Source organism: Malaclemys terrapin, chromosome 7 (genome assembly GCF_027887155.1).
Source record: "Malaclemys terrapin pileata isolate rMalTer1 chromosome 7, rMalTer1.hap1, whole genome shotgun sequence".
Taxonomy (NCBI): Eukaryota; Metazoa; Chordata; order Testudines; family Emydidae; genus Malaclemys; species Malaclemys terrapin.
In genome coordinates this window covers 24,542,558-24,565,750 of record NC_071511.1, presented here as the reverse complement: position 1 = coordinate 24,565,750, position 23,193 = coordinate 24,542,558, and the positions used below count along the sequence as shown (strand labels likewise).

Here is a 23,193-nt window from a genome sequence, read left to right as displayed (position 1 = left end):
ATAAATCATTAACTTCTATTGCAATAATTTCACACACAGCCTGTAAGCCAGCAATTTTATTCAACAAACTTTACAGAATCCTGCATTAGGCATCTTGCTTCCCTCCCTACTAAAGAGGGTCTTACTTGTTAGAGTAGGACTCAGTTGGCTTAGCTATGCATTAGTAGAGCCATGGGAAGACAAACGTCTTTCTGAACTAGAAGCTGTTCCTGGGGCTTCTAGGGAAATGCAGAAGTGTCAGATGGAAAACTAGTGTTTCAGTTTGTTCAATTATTTACTGGAATGTAGAAAGCAACTTAGGAAGTTACTGTAATTCATGGAACAAGAGGATGGTGATACGTTTCATTTTGCTTCTGTTTCTTCCATGTGTGTTTTCTATCATTAAACTTCAAATTTATTAACACTGTTTCTACTTTATATAAGCCGAAGTGTGGGGAAAAAAAATCCATAATACTTTGTGCATTTGCCAGACTTTGTTTTGTTGATGAGGTAATGTATTTATCAGCCACTAATAAAGGTTTCTTGAAATTTGCCTTTTAAAGACAGGCTAAGTCTCTCAGTAGCTGATAATTACAAAGAAAAGTTGAAGAATTAAAAATAGGTGTTTGTGTCCAACAAATACAGCACCAGGAAACAATCAAGGCAGCTAGCACTGATAGTGCTTATCATCAACTTCCTAATGTTTCTTTAGATTACAAATGATGCATTCAGTTGTTACTTAATACAGTTTGCATACTCAGTGTTTCAGGAATTTGACAAAAACTTACGTGTTTAATCTAATTTATTTGATTTCAGTAGAACAATGTTTTTCCCCAAAGGGAGGCTTGCTATTAGATAGGGTTCTTCAAGAGCCCTGGAAGAGCTAGATGCCTCAGATATGAGAGCTGTGCAAATGTCTTACTTCATGAAATTGCTTCCACAGATTCTGACTCTTATGGATGCACATGGATATGGGACAACTAAAAGGCAGGGCCTAGCCAGGATTCTTTGTTTATATATGTACAGTAAGACCACTTCTGTAAAGACAACCACATAGGTGGAGTTCTCTTGGTGCCTTTTTTTTCCTGCCTGACCTCAGATTTGGAAGTGTTGGTCTGATCTGGGTTTTATTTTTCCTGTACTGATCTTCTAGGGCCTTACAATTTATTTGATGGCAGATTCTGACATTAGAAAGATAATTTCAGTTGTGTGGAAAATGTTTCCACAAGTTGTCCCTCACAGACCATCATAGGATATGCCTCATGTTTGTGACATGGCTCATGGCCTTAAGAAGAATATCCATGTTCAGACTTCTTGCTTTGAACCAGATTGGTGGGGGGAACAACTTATACTAACTTTTACACAGCAGTTCTAACACTATCCATGGAGACAAAAATAGAAGTCGTCCTTGATATTTAAGGGAGTGATTAACTTATTCTTTCAGTGCACTGATACTTTGATGTGAGGCACAAGCTTTAAGGGTTGGCAGATATATTGGAGCCAGCACTAACTTCTGTGCCCCTGGCGTTCTGATTATTTTAGATACAGATAATCTCAGGCACTTGTCTTGAAGCTATTTTGAATGTTGCCCTTTGCACCTTTTTCTGGTTTCAGTATATAGCAAGTTAGCCTGCATGGTATCAATTGAAGGCTTTCTAATACTTAGGAGTGTAGTTTGTCTTCTTCCTCTAGATGTTTTGGAAGTTGAATGCCTTCTACACCTATGATGGTGATTTATACTTCCTTTTGGATTTGCTTATATATGAATGGTTAAGGGAATGTTTTGGAAAAAACTGCTTATTTCTCACTTTTCAGAACTCTCATCCTTGCCACTCTCAAAGAGATGTGTCTATATAAATTAGAAAATTTGATGCCCTTTCTTTCCCTATCACACTTCACTTTGTGTCAGTGTCTGCTTTTGGGAGGAGGGTTTGTCCTATTTTTATCTTTGCCTTATTAATTCTGTTATAGGTCACAACTATTTGTGAGATCAAGAAATATTGTTTTGATGAAGAAACTTAAGTCTAGATAAATATTCTAAAATATTTTTTTTCCTTTCACTTTCTTCCCACTTGAAAGATTAACTCTTAAAGATTGAAGTAGTTTACCGCTAAACAGTATTTGAAGACTGTTTATAACTCTCATATCACTGATAAGTTTACATGAATTCCTTCTGCAAATCTTTGTGTGGCAATTAGAGGGAAAATTGTACAATATTTATTTTGGGATACTCTAGTCCCGTTTAGACTTTAGAAAATATCTTGTGCTATTCTAGATTTGGAAATATACATTCCACAAATTTTAATGGAAACCCTTAATTAAAGCTAGAATGGCCAAAACATTAAGCCCAGTCGTATTAGAATTGCATGCAAAATTGCAACAAGCAAGGGAAAGAGCAAGTAGACTGTGTGTTCCAATTCTGATTAAGGTTGTTCTGAAGAACAATTTGCAAAATTATACATTTACAAACTAACTGCCACACAGTTCAGTAATCTTTGACTACTATGTAGAGCTGGTTGATAACTTTTTGATAAAATTTTCTTTGTTGGAAAATATTGATTCATAAAAATTGGAACTGTTTGAGACGTACTGGGCTCAAGGAAACTATGTCACGAGAGGTTTCTCAGGTTCTGGATGGAATTTCTGGTCAAAATAAGAGCAACTGGCCCCCTGAAGAGCCTGGAAACTAGGGCAGTCATTTGGAATGTGGGAGAGTCAGGCTCAAGTCCTGTTCTACCTGATTTGGAGCAGTTACTTGAACCCAGGTGTTCCACGTTCCAGGTGAGTGCCCCTAGTCACTGGGCTGTAGAGTCGATTTCTCTCTCTCTCTCTGACCCAATTAATATTTATTTATACAAAGTGGAACAGCTCAAACAGGAAAGAGATCTGAGTTCAAGCCTCTGCTCAGGATCAATCTCTCCTGTTTGAGTTGTTCCATTTTGTATAAATAAATATCCGTTTGGTCTGAGGAGGGTGGGGGAGAGGGGAAAAAAAACAAAAGTATGGCTATTGCCTTCTCCCACTCTGTGGGCCTGTCTGATAACTTGAATAGTTTTCCAGCTCCTAAGGAACAGTGTTACTGTTAAATGGAATCTACAGTTGATGGGAGAGAAGCTGTCCACCAGAGATCTTAGCTGAGATTTCTACTCTATCTGTGGGTGGGGCACTACTTCTTTACCATACCTGACTTGAACACAACTTGTTTCCAGTACGTGAATGAAAAGGTTGACAATCTAGGTGGGACAAAATGTCCAACTACACAAGCATTTATATCTGGGAGACTGAGAACGATGCCTCTGTAATAAAGAAAAACTGTGGTTAGAAACTCTGGTTGACCATAGAAGAAAATATTTTGTTCAATTTTTTCAGTTTTCCTATTTTGTCCTTTTTTATAATCCCAGTATGTAAAAATCTAAACGCTAAAATTGTGTTTTTTAAAGAAGCTGGCATCATTACTTTCCCATCCACAAGGCGATTGCTGTGGAAATTAATTGTAGGACTTAATTTTTATACCCTTGTAATGATCAAAAAGCTATTCTGTTACATTTCTCCTCTCTGCTGGAGATGTTGTAATGGACACCTTTCCTATATTTGGGGATATAATAAGACACAAACTTGTGGACACACGCAACATGAAATATATATTAATATTCAGTTTGACAAAAATCCAATTTGTTATATTTTAGGGGAGACACCTGCAACAGTGGTCAGCCACAAAGAAAGATCCATGTTCAGGATGTTAACTACCACAGCATGGAAATGTATAACGCTACTTTGGCGTTCAAGGGGAAAATCCATTAATATGTGCTTAAAGAAATTGCAAGAGGTCCAAGACATGGAGTTTATTACTGCACGAATAAGACAAGCACAAGATATTTTTCTGGAGAGATGTGATATGATAAGTGCTTTGTGGTGGTATGGTGAAATAACTAGCTTATTTAAGAAAAATAATTGAGACAAGGAACTAACTAGAACAGTTATTTCCTTCATCTAATATAAAGCTAAATAAATAAACAAACAAGTATAAACAATATATAGCAAAAGTAAAACTTAATAATGAACAATCATTAGTAGTTTGTCTGGACTCTCCAGCAAAAGTATCTCTGCGTCTTGACTAGGGTTTTTCTTTTGCACAATATAAATTAATTTTAGTTCTGTATGGATTTTGGGACTGTCAGTTTATTAACCATAAGCTATGTAATACATGCTTCTTTTGTTTCTCATGTCTGATAGCTGGACTGTCTTGTTCTCCCTATTTTTCTGCAACCAGACAATTGACTTGAATTCCTTGAAGTTTCTACCTTCCATTGATGTAATATATGTAGTCTGTTTCCCTATAAGGGCCTGATTCTACAAACCCTTACGTGAATAACACTTACATGAGAAATGTTAAATACGTAAGAGTTTCAAGGATCACATCATAAGATTGAAAATTCTTTGGAGCTAGAACTGTTTCTTTCTCCTCTAGTCTGCCAAGTCATACTACTGGTACTCAGTTATTAATAGACAATGGGAATGATATGCTGTTATTAGTTAAGGTTTTTAAACATTATATTATGTTTCTCCTTTCTGCTATTTGAGTATTCAGTAAATTTAAGTTGAAAAATTATTTTGTATTTATTTCAGACAAATATGAATATTTCTAGTCCATTGGCACAGATGATTTCTTTTTATTCCCTGAGGTCTTTTGTTTGTGCAATTTTATAAATAATACAAAAACTTTGAGATGGGGAAGAACAGATTTGAAAAGTTTTATGTATTGTAATTCATATACTTACCATTATTTGAGCTAAAAATACATCGTTAGCCATGATTTGAGATTAAAGGAACTTTTAATATTTTCAGAGTAATATCAAGTGAAGCTAGGGTTTTTTAGGCCAAAACTTGGCTTGACTTTCAGTTGGGCCTAACGTCTGCTTTTCATGTTGACTTCAAATGGCTTGCTCAGCGCTTCTGTAAAATCAGGGTGCTTTCATGTAGGTGCCTACCTTTAGACACCCAAGTTCAAAAACAGGTATGGCATTATAAATAATGTTGTGTTTTATATAGTTTTATCATTGCTGAAATGACATACTGAATTCTTTTTGCTAGCAACTTGTGAAGTTGACTTTCAAAGAAACAGTGTACATTCTTTATACTTTACTTTACATGCACAAAAAGAACATTTATAATGAAATATCAACAACATTAAGGCTTCATGAATGTAATCCTGAGATATGCCAATTCTATGCAATATTTAAAAAAAAAAAGTTTAAATTCACTAAGTGTTATGTAAACTGGAATTCCTTGTATATGTTATGTTTTTTTGCATGTTGGATTTAACTATGATTGTTTTACTTTCATTTCCCTCAAGATTAAAACAAACAGCTAAATAAATTAATGTGGTTTTTTTGTTGTTTTGTTTTGTTTTGTTTTCTAATTTCTACCTAACCCAGTGGTAACTATTGTGGCTAATGTTGCATGATTGAAGCCAAAAACATTGACTGTCTTTATGTGGCAGTACAAATAAAGTTGCTATGAAAACTTATGCTTTAAAATAAAAATGTTCTTTTATCAGATGAATTGCAGGGGGGTGCACGATCAGAAACAGAGACTAAACAAGAAATTCAGCAGCTGCACAAGGAACTGATTGAAGCCCAAGAGCTAGCTAGAACAAGTAAACAAAAATGCTTTGAACTTCAAGGTGAGACAGAGATAAACAAAATTTGAATGACTATCCTGCAGAATCAAATTTAAGTGCAAATTCGAGTAATTGTCCTTAAGTAAATATATCAGTTAATCTTAAAAGGGGATGCTTAAACCAATTTTGTCTAATACAGTAAATATTTTGTTTTACTGCCCATATGTAGAAAAAGGCAGGTGTTTCTAGCTTATAAGTAATCTTTTATACAAAACCCAAATTTTGGGCCTAAATTGACATGACAGTCTCCTTTGAGCAGTACCACACCTTTAAGTGAGTTAATGAAATGCAAAATTTATTTATCTGTGTGTATTCATTGATTCATCTATTTTAAGTGGACAATAAAGGTAGTTAAATGAGTTCAGTGATAGCTAGATCATTTTTTAGACTCCCCATCCATACTTCCTGTTATAATCGTATCAGTGCAAATAACAAAAGTGTTGGTTTGCTTTTGCAGAAAACTATGTAATGTAACTCAAACTCATTGTAGTAAACATTCTTTTGGGAAATCTCTACAAATTTCTTTCTATATGCTTCCCCCGACACACAATACAGTTGCATTTCCAAGACAAAATGGCTGGCAATATTAATTGTTTACAACCTAAATTAATTATACTACTACCAAAAATCATTTAAAAGTATTAACTTTTTAATAAACTACTTACATATGTATTAGCTTTGATGATTTGTGAAATAATCTGATTATCTTAATCTTTCAAACTCCATTTTTGGGGAAATAATTTGACTTTGAGATTAACTATTAAACTATACAGCTGAACATTTTTTTAATTTTTTTAACTAATTACAACTTCAGGCACATTTCCACTTTCATTTATAGCACTACTGGAAGAAGAGAGAAAAGCATACCGGCTGCAGGTTGAGGAGTCCACCAAGCAAATACAGTTTCTGCAAGGTATGAAATAATTGATTTTTCTCTTCATTCTTTATACCTCAGGCATAAAAGAAAATACTTGAGTCACTTTTGGTGGCATTGGGTAACTTTTTTATAAAAGGAAATAATTATCTATGAATCTTAGTCTAATTTCTCTTGTTGAGAGTTGAACTGTGTCAATTTATGCTTCTCAGTGATTCATACACTTCTGATTCATTGTATTTTCTAGGTTTTAGCCGGAAATAATCTCTAGTGTACACTTTTTCTCTCTCCCTTTCACCTTTAGATTCTCCAAAAAGGCCTGCTGGAGAATCTTACATTGTCTTTTGACAGGCATTCTGAACTTGACAGGCATGCTCAGTTCTTAGTGATTTAGGTTTTATGCCCTGGTCAGCTTCTTTCCTTATTGGTAAAACTTCCCTAAATAAGTTCTTCTATCCATTCCAAAGTAACTTCCAAATTCAGAATCTGAAATAATAAAAATGTTAGTGGAACCACTACCTATACTTTTATGAAGGAATGGCATTGCTAGCTGTTTCCACCTGAGGTAAATAAGCAAACCATGAGTTTTCCAGCCCAAAACAGATAAAGCAAAATGGAATCCAATGCTTACATCACTCTTGCATTCACACTTGTGGATCTGGAAGCAACCATCACCAAACTAAGGAAGAACAACTTCTATGAGAAGAAAAATAGCTACAGCAAATGAGTTTACAGGTGATAATTTCAGTAATATACCACTCACACTGAAAAGTGTATAGAGTCCTGCATATGCCTTCCAGCAAAAATATGTAGGCCTTTCCCAGGATAATGTCCTCTTGCAGAAAAATCTGAGGCATAATCTGATTTAAGCTGGCTGCTCTGTTAACAACCTAGCCGAAAACTGTCTCCAACCAAACAAAGCAGTAGCAAAAGTGGGAAATCTGATTCTGGAGGAGGAGAAATCTCAACAAGGATCCCTCAAATTGTTTCTTTACTATTATTTTGTAGAGTGGGGAAGGTTTGCCACTGGCAAAAAATAAGCCACAGAGCCTGTCCACAAACCTGGCAGACCCACACTGAGGCCCTGTGTCTCTGCTCTAACTCTTTTCTTCTGCTATCTCCCTAGCTCCTTGCCGGTTATGCTTTACAGTGAACTCCTGGAAGATGTTCTAGTATATTTTCTAGGAGATCTGTATGGGGTTAGGAGAGTGGACAGTGGTCAGACTCATCACACCTCTGGCCCACCACTCTTCCTTGACCTGCATCTGTGATGTCCAGAGAAGAGTGGGGGGTGGGAAGGGGTAGTGCCCCAGAAGCAGCTGAATCCCTATCTCCACAAGAGTAGTTCTCCCTCCATCCATGGATAGGAAGAGTAGGGCGACTGTAAGGGCCCATGTAATTAGTCACTGTACAATTAAAGGGTTCAGATGAGGTAATGGTTTTTGTGTGTTGCCTAAATAAGAAAAGGTGTCATGGAAACTTTGTTTGATAGCTCTCCAAATTACACCCAATGTTTCAGAAACCTTTCTAACACTGCCTGGCAGCTATTGTGACAATGAAGATTACCCTACAACATGACCATATATTTCAAATGCTAATAGCTTTCTGAAAAAATATTCTCTGGATATGAATCTTCCCATATTTGACCTCAGCCCAAAGGATTCCGTGACCTTTTTATTCATTGATAACTGAGACTGCACTAAAATTCAAAAATTTTCAAGAAAAAATATTCCATATTGAAGGAATATTTATTGGTCCTTTGCCAGGTTTGATGGGGGAATAAAAATAAAAAAGTTTTATGCTAAATTTATCAAAAAGGTTTTCATGAAAAACCAGAGAGAGATCCCAGAATAGCCAATAACCTGGTGGTCGGGGCATTCACTTGGGTTAGAGAAGTTCCAGGTTTGAGTCCCTACTTCACTGAATATTTTTACAGAGTGTAACAGCTCCAACGGGAGAGATTGGGAGAGACCAACCCTAGAATAACAAATAGCCTGATGGTTAGGGATGTAGACAATTGCAGACCAGGGACTTGAACCTGGATCTCATAGGTGAGTACCCTAGCCACTGGGATATTGGCTATTTTGGTGTTGGACAGGGGGTATTTCTGACTCATTCTTACTTAGACCAGAAAATCCATCCTGGACCAGAGAAACCATTCCCATCCAATTTAATCCCAACTATGAAGTTAAATCTGGAACTGAGGTGCTAGAGGTGTTATTATTAATCTACTTAGAATATAGTGCTAACAGAGATAAATCACCACTTGTACTTTTTTAAGAGTATAATATTTGCAAATGTAACTATTTGAATCACGTTTTTTGTTTTTTAATTCCATTGAGCTTCAGTTGGTTAAGGAAGGAGTTTTTTCCCCTCTAGGTTTTCTTCAAATGTAATAAATATAGCTTAGAAAAAATCTATACTGTACATGTATACATTCCTTTCTAGCCCAGCTGCATAGGTTGCAGGAAGATATTGAGAATCTTCGTGAGGAAAAGGAGAATGAAATTTCAAGCACTCGAGATGAATTGCTAAGTGCTCAAGATGAGATTCGGCTACTTCAACAGGGGGCAGAAAAAGCTGCATCAGAACGAGACACTGATATTGCTGCTTTGCAAGAAGAGCTGCAGGAGGTGCGGGCTGAACTTGAACGCTGGCGGAAAGAAGCCTCAGAATACGAAAAAGAAATTGGCAATCTTCAAGCCAGTTTCCAGCTGCGATGTCAGCAGTGTGAGGATCAGCAGAGAGAGGAAGCTACTCGTTTACAAGGTAAGAAAGTCATGGCTCATTCTGATGGGAACTGTCACAATCACTTTGAGATGTCTGAATGGTAGATATTTAGAATTAAATTACTCAGGCCAATATTATTCTGTATTTTCTTTACTATCAAAATCCATAGTGTAAACAAACAAATCTGAAATTTAACTAGAAACTTTGCATGTATACACTACAGAATAATTCTACACTGCTTTCTGTCACTTAAATAGCACTTTAAATTTTGTCTAATTATTCCTATAAGATATTAGTTATAAACTTAGCTATGCTTTTCATTGAAATAAGAGGATAGTGGCACTAGCTGAAAAGCATGGCAAACACCACATATTATAGGAATATACATTACCACAGGAGTTGCAAAGTACTCAGCAAACCTCTGTAGCTGTAATCTTCTAGACATTTGGCTAAGAGGCCTGGAGGATCCACTGGCTTCCAGTTCACTTCTGCTGCCAGTTCAAGGAATCGATCCTTTCAGTGCAGTCTATCAAGACTATTGCATTCATATTTGGCAATACAGGTTGCAAACCATGATCATGTGAGAGCAGGCAACAAGGCGTTTCTCAGAGGAGGGAATCCAGCTAGGGAACAAATTCCCAGGAGAGAGAAAACTAATCTGGAGTCTGGCACCTTTAGGGCATACTTCAAGATCTGCCTCTTTCACAAAAGCTTTTCCGAGTAACCAGAGTGACACAACTACTTCTCCCAATCAATCTCTCTCACTTTGATCAAAGAAAAAGTAAGAGAGCTAGAGACACCAGAAGTTCAGTAGGGAACTTGTTGTGCCAATCTGCTAACCTGCGAGGTGCTCAGATACTACAATGATGGGCACCACCAATACAAAAACAACATAGATGATGAATGGAACTGCACCTTACAGAACTGCACTCCAATAGGATCTTCCAGTGTCAACCCCAATTCTGGTGTTTATCTTGAACCTATGTTAGAGGAAAGAGCGATACAAACTTCCCATACTGACATCTACATTAAGAATTTCAAGGAGCTCAGGATACAGATTACAATATACAATAAGAGCAATATAAATTATACTTGTACTGAAATTTCTTCAGTGGTGTGTAGATGGAAGTTGGTACATACACAAGATTTAGAACTCTGCATTAATTACGCTTTGTGTGGGCCTCTGAGGTATGTCTACACTGCAATTAAAAACCTATGACTGGCCCATGCCAGCTGACTCAGGCTCGAGCTGCGAGGTTGTTTATTTGCAGTATAGATGTCCAGGCCTGGGCTGCAATTCAACAGCTCCGCAGCCCAAATCAGCTGGCATGGACCAGCCATGGGTGTCTAATTGCAGTATAGACTTACCCTGAGAGAGCTTTGCCTAATCCAGTCTCTTGTCACTACATCCGCAAGATTTTCTCTACTAGTTGCACTGGTTGCTGATTTTCACAGATTTGATTTCAAGTTTCCAGTGTTTGCTTTGTTTGCTTTGAATGCTGTGTTACGTGGCTCTAGGACATGTATGGCATCTAGTAACTTCTGATTCTCCTGAACTCTACCAGTGCTAATCATTTTGTAGTTAGATGTCAGCGGCTGGAAAAGCAGATGCTTCAAATGAACTTTTCCGTAACTTTTTCAATTTTCAAATTCTCGTAATAGACCTCTAAAGACTTTTTTTTTTTTTTTTTTTTTTTTTTTTACAAGTAATAGCCACTATTTCTTAGTGCTGCTAAATGGCAGTTCTGCAGAAAAGGACCTGGGGATTACAATGGACAAGAAGCTGGACATGAGTCAACAGTGTGCCCTTGTTACCAAGAAGACTAATGGCCTATTGGGCTGCATTAGTAGGAGCCTTGCCAGCAGATCGAGGGAAGTGACTATTCCCCTCTATTCGCCACTGGTCAGGTCACATCTGGAGTATTGCATCTAGTTTTGGGCCCCCCACTACAGAACGGATGCGAACAAATTTAAGAGAGTCCAGTGGAGAGCAACAAAAATTATTAGGGGGCTGGGGCACATGATTTATGAGGAGAGGCTGAGGGAACTGGGCTTATTTAGTCTGCAGAAGAGACGAGAGAAGGAGGATTTGATAGCAGCCTTCAACTAGCTGAACGGGGGTTCCAGAGAGCATGGAGTTAGGCTGTTCTCAGTAGTAGCAGATGACAGAACAAGGAGCAGTGGTCTCAAGTTGCAGTGAGGGATGTCTAGGTTGGATATTAGGAAAAAGTATTTCACTAGGAGGGTGGTGAAGCACTGGAATGGGTTACCTAGGGAGGTGATGGAATCTCCATCCTTGAAGGTTTTAAGGCCCGGCTTGACAAAGCCCTGGCTGGGATGATTTAGTTGAGGTTGGTCCTGCTTTGAGCAGGGGATTGGACTAGATGACCTCCTGAGGTCTCTTCCAACCCTAATCTTCTGCGATTCTAATCTAAGTGTTCAAGTGTCTCAAACTATTAATGTTGGTTTATAATTTTATATATGATATATACTAGTTCTGTGTTACAAAATGTATATAACATAATAATCAACTTGACAAGTTACAGTTTTTACAAATCCTCTCAGATTTTTCCTTGTTACTTTTTGAGGGCACATGAAACATTATTGCTTTGACGTTTTACTCAGAGTAACTTTACATTGTTTACAGGTGAACTTGAAAAGTTGAGAAAGGAGTGGAGTGATCTAGAAGCTGAATGCCTCTCCTTAAAGAATGAGAATACTTTGCTTGCATCTGAACTTCAGCGACAAGAGAAGGAGCTTCATAGGTAAGAGCTACTGACTCTAAAGGTTACAAATGGCCTTAGCTCAAAAGGTTTCTATAACAGCTAAAAAGGACTTTAAAAATTAGGGGCCAATTATGTTTTTTGTTTTGTTTTTTAAATAGCTTGTACACAAGAGAACTGGAATATATCTTATGCATTTTATTAACTTTTGATTTACAGTTAGTTTTGATCAAAGAACAGTTCACATTTACAATTAGTTACATTTACACATTTTGTACTCTATTTTTTTTAAATATTTGTATATTACTAATGAACATTAAATATGCTTCAGATGACACATCTTATTTTAAATTAAATTTTGCCTCTTTAATAGGGACTTGGGAATATGCATTCTAACATTGGTTAAACTTAGTAAAGTTGTCTTCCTTTACTGCCCCAAAGAGAAAAATATGTATAAAAACTTGGATTAGACAATGCTTAACATTTGGAGCTTGTAAATAACATTGAAATAGGATTGCAGGATCCTCTATTCTGTCACATCACTAATGTTCATGGTTAAGGCTACAATTTTGTCACAGAGGTCGCGGAAGTCACGGAATCCATGATTTCCAAAGACCTCCATGACTTCAGCCCCATCAGCTGGGAGCTGCAAGGTCCTGCCGCCTCCCACAGCGGCAGAGAGCTGCGAAGTACCCCCACCACCTGAGGCAGCAGGCCCCAAAGCTCCCAGCCACAGGCAAGGCGGATACCCGGCAGCTCCTGGCTGCTGTGGGAGACGGGGACTCCCACCGTCGCCATGGTGGGGACAGGCAGGCCCCCACAGCTCCCCACTCCAGTGGTGACACGGGGATTCCTGCAGCTCCCTGCCACTGGGGAGAGGGCAGGGGGACCCCGGAGCTCTGCGCCCCCACGAGTGGTGAGGGCCCCAGGACTCCCAGCCATCCCACTGTCCCTTCCCATTTTATCATGGATATTTTTAGTAAAAGTCAGGGACAGGTCACAGGCTTCTGTGAATTTTTCTTTATTGCCTGTGACCTGTCTGTGACTTTTACTAAGAATATCCATGACAAAATCTTAGCCTTAGTCATGGTAGACTTCACTGAAGTGATACTGTGTTGTAAGATGTATTTCATTTACAGTGTTATGGCAATTAATAAAGATAAATCTCCCAGTCATACAACAAGTACATACTTCACAGGTATCTTTTTTGAGTGACAGGATTATTCAGAATGTTTTGATCTTGTAGTTCCTTCATTCTTGAGTCATTTTACCTTACTGCTAAAGAATGCCTAAAACATCCAGCTTACACAGTAGTAGTTTGTCCATTTTATCCCCTCTTCCTCCATTATCCCCTTTGTCTTCACTTTTGGAATCTTGTGTCTTGATAATTCATCTAGAATACAGTACTGGGACAATAACCTGTTTTTCTTCAAGTAGTATCCACATCGGTGCTCCGCTTCAGGTGCCCATGCACCTCTTGAGTCCTTGATCGGAGATGGTCCATTAGCAGTGTCCGTTTGACCAGCCTATGAACATTATGCTTCCTCGTGCTGGACACCAAGGCTATATAGGGGTGTGTGAGAGAACTATCTTCAGTTCCTTCTCAACCACCTTGGCCTGAGACAGAGCCTTAGCATGTCCACTTTGAGCATGTCTCAGCTGTTCTATTTTTCTAGAGTTATTTAAGATTAGTTAGTTGTTAGTAATAGTTATAGTTAAAGAAAAGCAGTAAGAGGATTGTTTTACTTCTCTCTTTCTCCTCTGAGAGACTGATTTTTCCTGGCAGCGCATATGTGCTCAGTGGGTTTCAAACACTTCCTCTCCTGCCAGGAGGCTATACCTGTGAGCAACAGCCACGCTAAGTGAGTCGATTACTTTGGGGAGTCTCACATCTCCCAGAAGAGCAACTTCTGCTTTGGCCCTCAAGTCCAGGGCAAGGAAAAAGAGGGAGATTAAACTGAGATTGCTGATGATAGAGTGCTCCCTTTGACCAGCTTTTGAGTCGGGTCAGGAGACTCCTCCCCCACCCATAAATCTGCTCTGAACAGATCCGGTGTCCCTTAAACCTCGGCGCAGGCTTCCCCTAAGAAGTGGAAGACTTTGGAGGCTTGAGGGAAGCCTTCCAAAAAAAGAGCAATGTGGACTCTCATCTTGAGGAACCAGCTCCGAAAAACCCCCATGTCCCTTGTGACATCTACAGTCTTCAAATCTTAGACCTCTCGACTCTATACCATTCAGTCGAAGGACTCCTCCCTGAAAACCAGTGGGGCTGGAAAGTCCTGGAGCTCAAAGGAGAGGCACATCCTTGCTACCCTCTACTAGGGATAAGGAGGGCAAGCATGAGCACTCTGGACTGGCACCATCAAGCACAGCCCTGCCGTTGGCACCAATGGCCTTGGTACCAAGCAAGCAGCAGCGCCAAGGCATCATTGGCATCTACATTGGTACGCCCACCATCAAGCGTGATGTGATATTGTCCTCGGCTACTGCATTGCTACTGAACCCCTACTCAATACCACAAAAGTTCAGATACACAAAGGACCTGTCTGTAACGAAGGAACCAGAGTCCCTGTTTCTCATGGGTATTGAGCACCTCTTGGTACCAAGACCCTGATCTCTGGACCACCATCCTCCAGTAACGCATAACTTTCCACCATTTTCTGCCAGTGCCCCTCCATTGGATAATAGTGAGGAGGATGAAGGAGACTTCCAGGAGGTCTCTTCTGTTTCTGTTCAGGGTTCTTCAACATATTCCTTCAGGAATCCATTCTTTGACAGTCACAGGGAAGATTGCACTCATCATTAAGGGTGGTGGAACCAACCCTGAATGCCGCCCCACACCTGTGTGGGGCGCCCCAAGTGATTCACCAGACTACTGGTACCATCTCATAGGGTACTAGAGCTGTACAGCCCACTCCTCCCCAAACAGCTCTCTTCTCTTCCCCCCCCGCCACACATAGGAGGAGACATTTGAGGAACAGAAGGCTAGGGCACATAGAGGCCACCCCTCAAATACCTATTTTATCCTTGTTATGCCTCTACCACCATCCCTAGCCGACCATTTTCGGCAATTTCAAGATCTCATAAAGGGGGTTGTGGATGCTCTTCAAATTCTATTTGAAGAAGTCAAGGACTCACAGCAGAAACTGTTGGATATCCTGCAGTCAGCAACATCCTCCAGGGTGGTAGTACCCATTAACGAGGTGCTCTGAGATCCAGCCAACACTGTGCGACGGACACCTGCCACTGTTCACAATTGGGACGAAGAACCCACTTCAATACCCTTATGACTCAGGGCAGTGGACAATTCAGAAAACCAGTCTCCAGATCAGTCTTGGGTCTGAGGAACACTGCTTTCATTTCATACTCCTCATTAGGGATATATCAATCAGGGTCATGACTGACAATTTATCCTGCATGTTTTATGTCAACAAGCCGTGAGGAGAAAGATCTGTCTCCTTGTTCATTAAAGCCATGAAATTATGGAACTGGTGTATAGCTCATCAAATCCAAATTTCAGCAGTCCACCCTCCCAGGTATCCAGAACACCACAGCCATGTCCTCAGCAGATTCTTCTCACAGGACTATGAATGGCAGTTAGACTCTCAAGAGTTCTCGACAGCATATTGAAAAGATGGAGACCTGCCAAAGGTGGATCTCCTCACCATCTGCAGGAACAAGAGGTGCCCTTTTTTTCTACTTGAGGGGGAGAAGCCTTTCTTCTGTCTTGGAAGAAAGGTCTGTTCTCTGCATTTTCCCCAACACTGCTGCTACTAAGGGTGATGGACAAAATCAGACAGGACCAGAGTTACCCTTATAGTGCCAGTCAAGTCGAGTCAAGTTTGGTATCCTTACCAGCTCCATCTTTGTGTCGAACCATCTAATTCAAGCCCAACCACTTCTCATATCCTCTCGTAGGATGTGGGTCATGTGCTTCACACCATTGTAGGAGTTCTCCACCTCAGAGCGTGATTCCTTGATGGTTCCTGGAGTTAGAATCCTCTTGCTTCACGGAAGTACAACAGATGTTACTGACTAGTAGAAAGAGGTCAACCCAAACTACTTACGTGCAGAAATGGAAGAGATTTTTCCTTTGGTGGTGGTGGTGGTGCTGCCTCCTGCCTGAATTTGTGCTACTTTGTCATTCTGTATTACCTGTTGAATCTGAAGAAAGTTAGTCTGATTAAGGCCCATTTGGCTGCAATATCAGCCTTTCATCGTCCAGTAGAAGAATTCTCCATTTTTTGCTCACCTGGTATCATCTAAGTTTATTGAGAGTTTGGGGAATCTCTACTCCAGATTCAAGTCCCCACCAAACCTAGAACCTAAACTTGGTCCTTAATTACCTTGAGACCTCCATTTGAATCTATGGCAACCTGTTCTATGCTCCATTTAACTATGAAGATGGCCTTTTTAGTAGCCATCATGTTGACCTGCAGGATTGGGGAGATGGGAGCAGTTATTGCACAAAGTGAGTAACCTCTTCTTCTTTTAGACTTGAATTTTTACCATGTACCTACCCTTTTATATTTGTGTTATCAGTGCCATAAGTTCTAGTTGTAGTTACCAATGGAAGTTCCCTGCAGTGGAGCATTCCAAAAAAGGATGAGTCATTGTTTTAGGCAAACTGAAGCCAAATCTTATACATGAATCTCCCTTCATTCTACTTCTGCTCCCATTTTCTCTAACTCCTGACATTTTCCCTCTTCTCTCCTACCCCACGTTTCTACTGTATCCAGTCTGACGCCACCACACCTCCCCATTACAGTTTCCCATATAACAATATCTAGTCCTGTGATATATTCCCAGCAACCCTCTACTGCCAGTCCAGGCCACTAGTAGTATAGCCTCACTGAGGATGTGCACCAGTCTTTTTCCCCATAGTATCTTTCTTCATCCTGACTAAGTAAAAATATAGCACAGTCCAATTTACTAAAAGTAGTTGCAGTGGTCTGTGCACATAAATATGTGATCACTTTTTCACTTGTATTTCTTCACATAAAATGTTCATGCTCAAATGTGGGGGGACGCAGATGATCTCTGTTTCTATTAAAAAAAAAAAAAGCCGATGGTTTCTAAAAGAGTGGTTCATATTTCTATTGCTTATATTTTATAGGCACAAATTACAATTGCTTAACTTAAATACTTAATATTTAATTATTAATTTACAGATTTTTACATTAATAAAGTACAAAACTTTATGAAATAACTAGATTTTCATGAAGACAATTATATTTTCTATTTTAGAATATTAAAAATATTTAATTGTTACTGATAAGCTAGAATGAACTAAATTGAAGTAGATATATGTACGTTATGCATACTGTAACTATCTCATTGAGATGCACTGTTCTTGTGAGTTAGTTTCTACTCAAAGTATTTGTAATTATTTTGTGTGTATAAATAGATATTCCAAAAAATATTAATCCTTGGCCAAAATTGCTTTGTAAAAGTTTGTCAAGTTCTTAGGGATAAAAAGTTCTTTATAAATCATGTAAATGTTTTATTTTAAAATGTGAAGTATGAATTGAATATTGTTTTGCAGTTCTCAGAAACAGAGTTTAGCGCTAACCAGTGATCTAAGTGTTCTTGAAATGACCCGAAAGCAACTTGAAAATCAAGTGGGATCTTTGAAGGAACAACATCAACGCGATGCAGCTAGTCTAAAAACTCTACTCAGTGAAGCTGAGAATCAAGCAAAGGATATTCAGAAAGAGGTAAAAGGAAAGACATTAATTCCTATTATGATTTGATCCTATGACCAGCAACTGATATTTATGCTAGCTAGATGGAAATGCAGTGAAAATAGCTATGACCTCAAAACTTCTGAAAATTGTTATTAATATAAGTGGTTCTCTGTGAGTGGGACTTAATGCACAAATGAGGAAATTTGTGAACCTAAAAGGGAAGCTCAAGTAAGTTGTGTTTTTGTGTGTGTGTGTGTGTGTGTGTGTGTGTGTGTGTGTGTGTGTGTGTGTGTGTGTGGAAACTTTCTAAATGTTTGCTTTTGCGGGCAAAATGCACTGGTTTTTATGCTGTTCATGGGCAGCTTTCACTTATGACTACCACTGAGATGGCAGATAGGCAGTCATATTCTTGACCCCAGCATTAAATTCTCAGTAACCTGTATAAATAGGTATTAACTGTTCTGAGACAATGCGTGTACTATATTAGACACACCCATTTTTCTAAGTATTAGGAATTCACATCCTCTGCAAAGATGAGTGTCCTTCCTATTTAATAGAGCCTCGCTTGGATCCTCAGCACTTTTGAAGGTGATTAAGAAGTGCATATGATAAAGTTAGAACCCTTCAAATGAGGCTGCTGAGGCACATACTCTATGGGGAAAAAAAGCTGCAATAGTTAGTTCCTTTCCTCATGAACACAATTAGAGAAGCTTTATCCAGCCACTGGTGGATTTTTCATTATCCTTTTTGTAATCCTTTTCCTTGTTTTGTCATAAATTAATCACTATAATGTTATATACCATTTTCATATTTCAGAAAAAATGTAAATTAATGTTGTTAACATATAACTTTATAACTATAGAAGTTCTATATCCATAAAGGAGCAGCTACTTTTAGCTCAAATGGTAGAGACTTCTGCTTTAATGCTTAAAGCAATGCTTCCTAGCCCCCCTAATGCTCTGTTGTGAGGGTTGCCTTGTAGCCTGTAAAATAATTTGAATACCTATAGACCTTGAATGATCGGGACAAGCTTCCCTTGACAGAGGAATGTTTGACACATTGTCTAAGCACTTTTAATCACACTGTTTAAACAACAGAATACCAATTGAAATGTTTTCAACATTTTTGGATGTTTTTCTACATTTTCAAATATATTGATTTCAATTACAACACAGAATATAAAGTGTACAGTGCTCACTTTATATTATTTTTTATTACAAATATTTGCACTGTAAAAATGATCAACAAAAAATAGTATTTTTCAGTTCACCTTATACAAGTATTGTAGTGCTGTCTCTTTATCGTGAAAGTGAAACTTACAAATGTAGATTTTTGTTGTTACATAACTGCACTCAAAAACAAGAGAGCCTACAAGTCCACTTAGTCCTACTTCTTGTGCAGCCAGTCGCTCAGACAAACAAATTTGTTTACATTTGTGGAAGATAATGCTGCCCGCTTATTATTTACAATGTCACCAGAAAGGGAGAACAGGTGTTCGCATGGCACTTTTGTAGCCGGTATTGCAAGTTATTTACATGCCAGATATGCTAAACATTCGTATGCCCCTTCATGCTTCGGCCACCATTCCAGAGGACATGCTTCCATACTGATGATGCTCATTTAAAAAAAATGCATTAATTAAATTTGTGACTGAACTCCTTGGGGGGGAGAATTACATGTCGCCTGCTCTGTTTTGCCCACATTCTGCCATATATTTCATGTTATAGCAGTCTTGGATGATGACTCAGCACATGTTGTTCATTTTAAGAACACTTTCACTGCAGATTTGATAAAACACAAAGATGGTACAAATGTGAGATTTCTAAAGATAGCTACAGCACTCGACCCAAGGATTAAGAATCTGAAGCCTCTTCCAAAATCCGAGAGGGATGAGGTGTGGAACATGCTTTCAAAAGGGTTAAAAGAGCAACACTGAGATGCAGAAACTATAGAAGCCGAACCACCAAAAAAGAATATCAACCTTCTGCTGGTGGCATCTGACTCAGATGATGAAAATGAACATGCATCAGTTTGCACTGCTTTGGATCTTTATCAAGCAGAACCAGTTATTGGAATGAACGCTTGTCCTCTGGAATGATGGTTGAAGCATGAAGGGACATACGAATCTTTAGTAAATCTGGCACGTAAATATCTTGCAATGCTGGCTACAACAGTGCCATGCGAACACCTGTTCTTACTTTCAGGTGACATTGTAAACAAGAAGCGGGCAGCATAATCACGCAATTAATCGTGATTAATTTTTTTAATCGCTTGACAGCCCTAATTATTGTCCCTCTTGATTAAGGAGGGATACTGTAAGCACATTGTGTTTGGTGTGGCACATAAGTTGAATATGTTCAGGCGCTGCTGTCAATGTAGTTGGCCACCAGCACACTGTAGTTTCACATGACACACCATAGTGAATTCATCCCACTTTAGAAGTACATAATTCCCCCCCTCCCCCACTTATGAAAATATTTTTGTTTGTGTTAATAAATGATACACTCCAGAATTACTGGACTATCTCAGAATATCCTGGGCAACTAAAATCATTCTAATGAAGAATCACTGCTGATTATATCACAAAGCAGTGTCTGATCTGGTTAGCAAATAGACGGGAAACCTACAAGGAAAAAACTGAGTGTTCTAGGAAGTAGATTGAGTTATTTAGTAAGAGAAATACTTCTTTGAGTCTGTTCTGAACTAATGCCCTGGTATGTCCATAGCGAGCATACTGTGGTTGGATGTTGTAGTAAAAAGAAAACTTAGAAGACTGTTTCAGTAAGAATGGAAAAAGATTCTTTGTTGTAGTTTTTCTTTGGGATATAAGATGGTTTTAATTATCATCCAAACAGATCTCTCATCTGCTGTTTTTATATGGAACGGCTAGTTCTGACCAAATTATCTTGAAACGTGATTGATAAGGAAGGTTTTGTTTCTGAAGCTTCACTGACTTACCTTAACAGAACTTAACATCTAATGTCCAATTTAAGATGAGTCTGTAGATTGTTTTTTCTTTGCCTTTAGTATGAAAAGACACAGACTGTACTTTCAGAGCTGAAGTTGAAGTTTGAGATGACTGAGCAGGAAAAGCAATCAATCACAGATGAGCTCAAACAATGTAAAGACAACCTGAAGCTGCTACAAGAAAAAGGAAACAATGTAAGTCTGTACAAATTATGTTGGGCCTCTGTGAGGGCAAGTCTGTTGATTGTGACAACATCTGAGTGTTACATGGTAAAAACCAGATTTTCAAAAGGGAAGTGTACAAAAATCCACCTGCAATTGCATACCTAATGTGTGCTGCACTGCTGTCTTTGTACATGCAAGTAACCATTTAGATTCCTGTGTATTTGCATGCACAAACATGCAGATTGAATACACAATTGCAGTAATTGTGCACATAAATTAGGTGCATAACTGCATATACTGTTTTACACATGTCCCTGTGCTTCTGCTCTCTTTAAAAATCTGGATTAATGACTAGCAGACGGAGCCAGGTAAAACATTTTCACTTCACACAGAAATGCAAAAAATCCTCTCTGAAAATCTTCTGTACAGAAGTCAAAAGACCTGGACACACACAAGTTTATTAAAAATAACAGGAAAAACAGATCTTTCCCAGGATATTTTCCTTCTGTGTGGTGGTCTGTTCAGTAAATGTTATCCTCTGACTGTCTCCTGGTCTTGCCCCTTAAGGACAAAGGGCCCTGATGGGCTAGTGCTACACACATTGAGAACAGTGTTCCCTCTAATTTTTCCCACCCATGTGCGGAATGAATTTCGTTATGTGCACCAATATGGAGGTGGTGTATGACACATCACCTTCATATTGGTGCACATAATAAAATTCATGTGGTGGGGGGTGGGGCTGAGGTGTTTGGAGTGTGGGAGGGGGCTCAAGGCTGGGGTACAGGGTTGGGGTGCAGGGGTGTGAGGGCTCTGGCTAGGGGTGTGGGCTCTGGGGTGGGGCCAGGGATGAGGGGCAGAGGGTTGGGGTGCAGGGGGTGTCAGATCTGGGGTGGGGGCTGGGGCAGAGGGTTGGGGTGCAGGGGTTGAGGGCTCCGGGTGGGGGTATGGGCTCAGGGGTGGAGCTGCAGATGAGGGGCTCAGGCTGGGGCAGAGGTTTGGGGTGCAGGGGTGTGAAGGCTCCAGCTGGGGGTGCGGGCTCTGGGGTGAGGCCGGGGATGAGGGGTTTGGGGTGCAGGAGGTTGCTCACGAGCTATGGCAGGGAGAGAGGACTCCCCCCAGCTCTTTCCCCACAGCAACACCTGGGCTCCAGGGGAGGGGCACCTCTCCCCGCTGCAGCAGCTCTGGGGCTGCGGCTGCAGGATAGGTGCTCCTCCCCCGGCCCCAGCAGGTCTGGGCTGGGGGAGAGCTGCCGCGGCTGGGTCCGGGCAGGGGGAGGGCTGGCCACAGCCAGCCCCATGCCGCTCCAGCCATGCGCCACTCCAGCCACGCTGCCCCAATGGGCCTGGGCTGCTCCAGCTATGCCTGGCGCAGGCCCTGGCCACCCTGCCCCGCCCCAACCACGGCTGGACCCGATTCGGCCATGCCACCCCAGCAGGTCCTGGCGCGGCAGGTTGGGCTCCGGGCTATGTGGCGGGGGAGGGGCATCCCTCCTCCGGCTGCGGCAGGTCCCCAGGTGGGTTCCTTGAGTGCTTGCGCGGCACTAAATAGGCTGCTGCTGAGCTGCACAGCTTACTGGGAACTTAGGTTGGGAAGTATAGCTCAAATGCACTACGCTTTCCAGCCTGATCTTTTCTGGAATGATCTTTTCTGTAGTAAATTAATTTTAAATATATCACAGGATTGAGTGTACTGCCAGAGACAGCTTTTGGTGCCTACAAAGCACAGCGTCATTGAATGCCGCCCATGCTGTTAGAGCCAGTATAACTACCCCACTCCCCTGTAGACCTCTTAACATGCAGCAGAATTGGGGGAGGAGGAACGAAAAGGGGAGGCCACATTCACCGTCGTCTTGTTGCTTTGTGTGCCGTTCGTGGTAATCTCACACCAGTTTCTTTCCTGCTTGGAATCCTTCTCCAAATTTTTAATGACAGACCACACTCTAGTGGTCCCTTTTGGCCTTAAGCACTATGAGTGAGAGGGAACAGGAAAAAGGGCCTGATTCAGCAAGGAATACATTAGGTATGTCTGCACTGCATTGTAAACCCAGATCTGTGGCACCCACATTTGTGGACTAGGTGTTTCCAAGCCCATGCTTGAGCGACCCCACTGCATTCAAAACTTTGGTTTACAATTGCTTGACCCAGGTCTCACAACCGTGCTAACACACCCACGTTGCACTATGCAGACCTTCTGACTTGGATCTATAGCTTGATCTGTGTCCAGACTGCAAACTGACAGAGCTAGGACTGAAGTCTCAACAGGTCTTGGGCTCAGACCCACCCCCTTGATTGGGTCCTAGAATTTGGGTCCTGAGTGCTTGCTGACCTGAGACAGATAGATTTATGTGTGGATGGTAGGGGGGGTTGGGCTCAAACCTGAGTCCAAGCC

At 40.2% G+C, this 23,193-nt stretch overlaps 1 protein-coding gene across 24 annotated transcripts in view; it reads left to right on the top strand.

The window, feature by feature from the left end:
- The window catches only part of SLMAP (sarcolemma associated protein), a 152,478-nt gene that overhangs the window by 123,841 nt on the left and 5,444 nt on the right, over window positions 1-23,193 (top strand). For 16 of the 24 annotated variants that reach the window (XM_054036230.1, XM_054036233.1, XM_054036234.1 and 13 more), the window contains 6 exons: window positions 5,537-5,662; window positions 6,498-6,572; window positions 8,982-9,302; window positions 11,911-12,028; window positions 17,532-17,703; window positions 20,701-20,835. In XM_054036230.1, the coding sequence (XP_053892205.1) occupies window positions 5,537-5,662; window positions 6,498-6,572; window positions 8,982-9,302; window positions 11,911-12,028; window positions 17,532-17,703; window positions 20,701-20,835 (947 nt within the window). The remainder of the gene's footprint in view (window positions 1-5,536; window positions 5,663-6,497; window positions 6,573-8,981; window positions 9,303-11,910; window positions 12,029-17,531; window positions 17,704-20,700; window positions 20,836-23,193) is intronic. The other 8 variants (XM_054036239.1, XM_054036255.1, XM_054036249.1 and 5 more) reach the window with 1 other exon arrangement.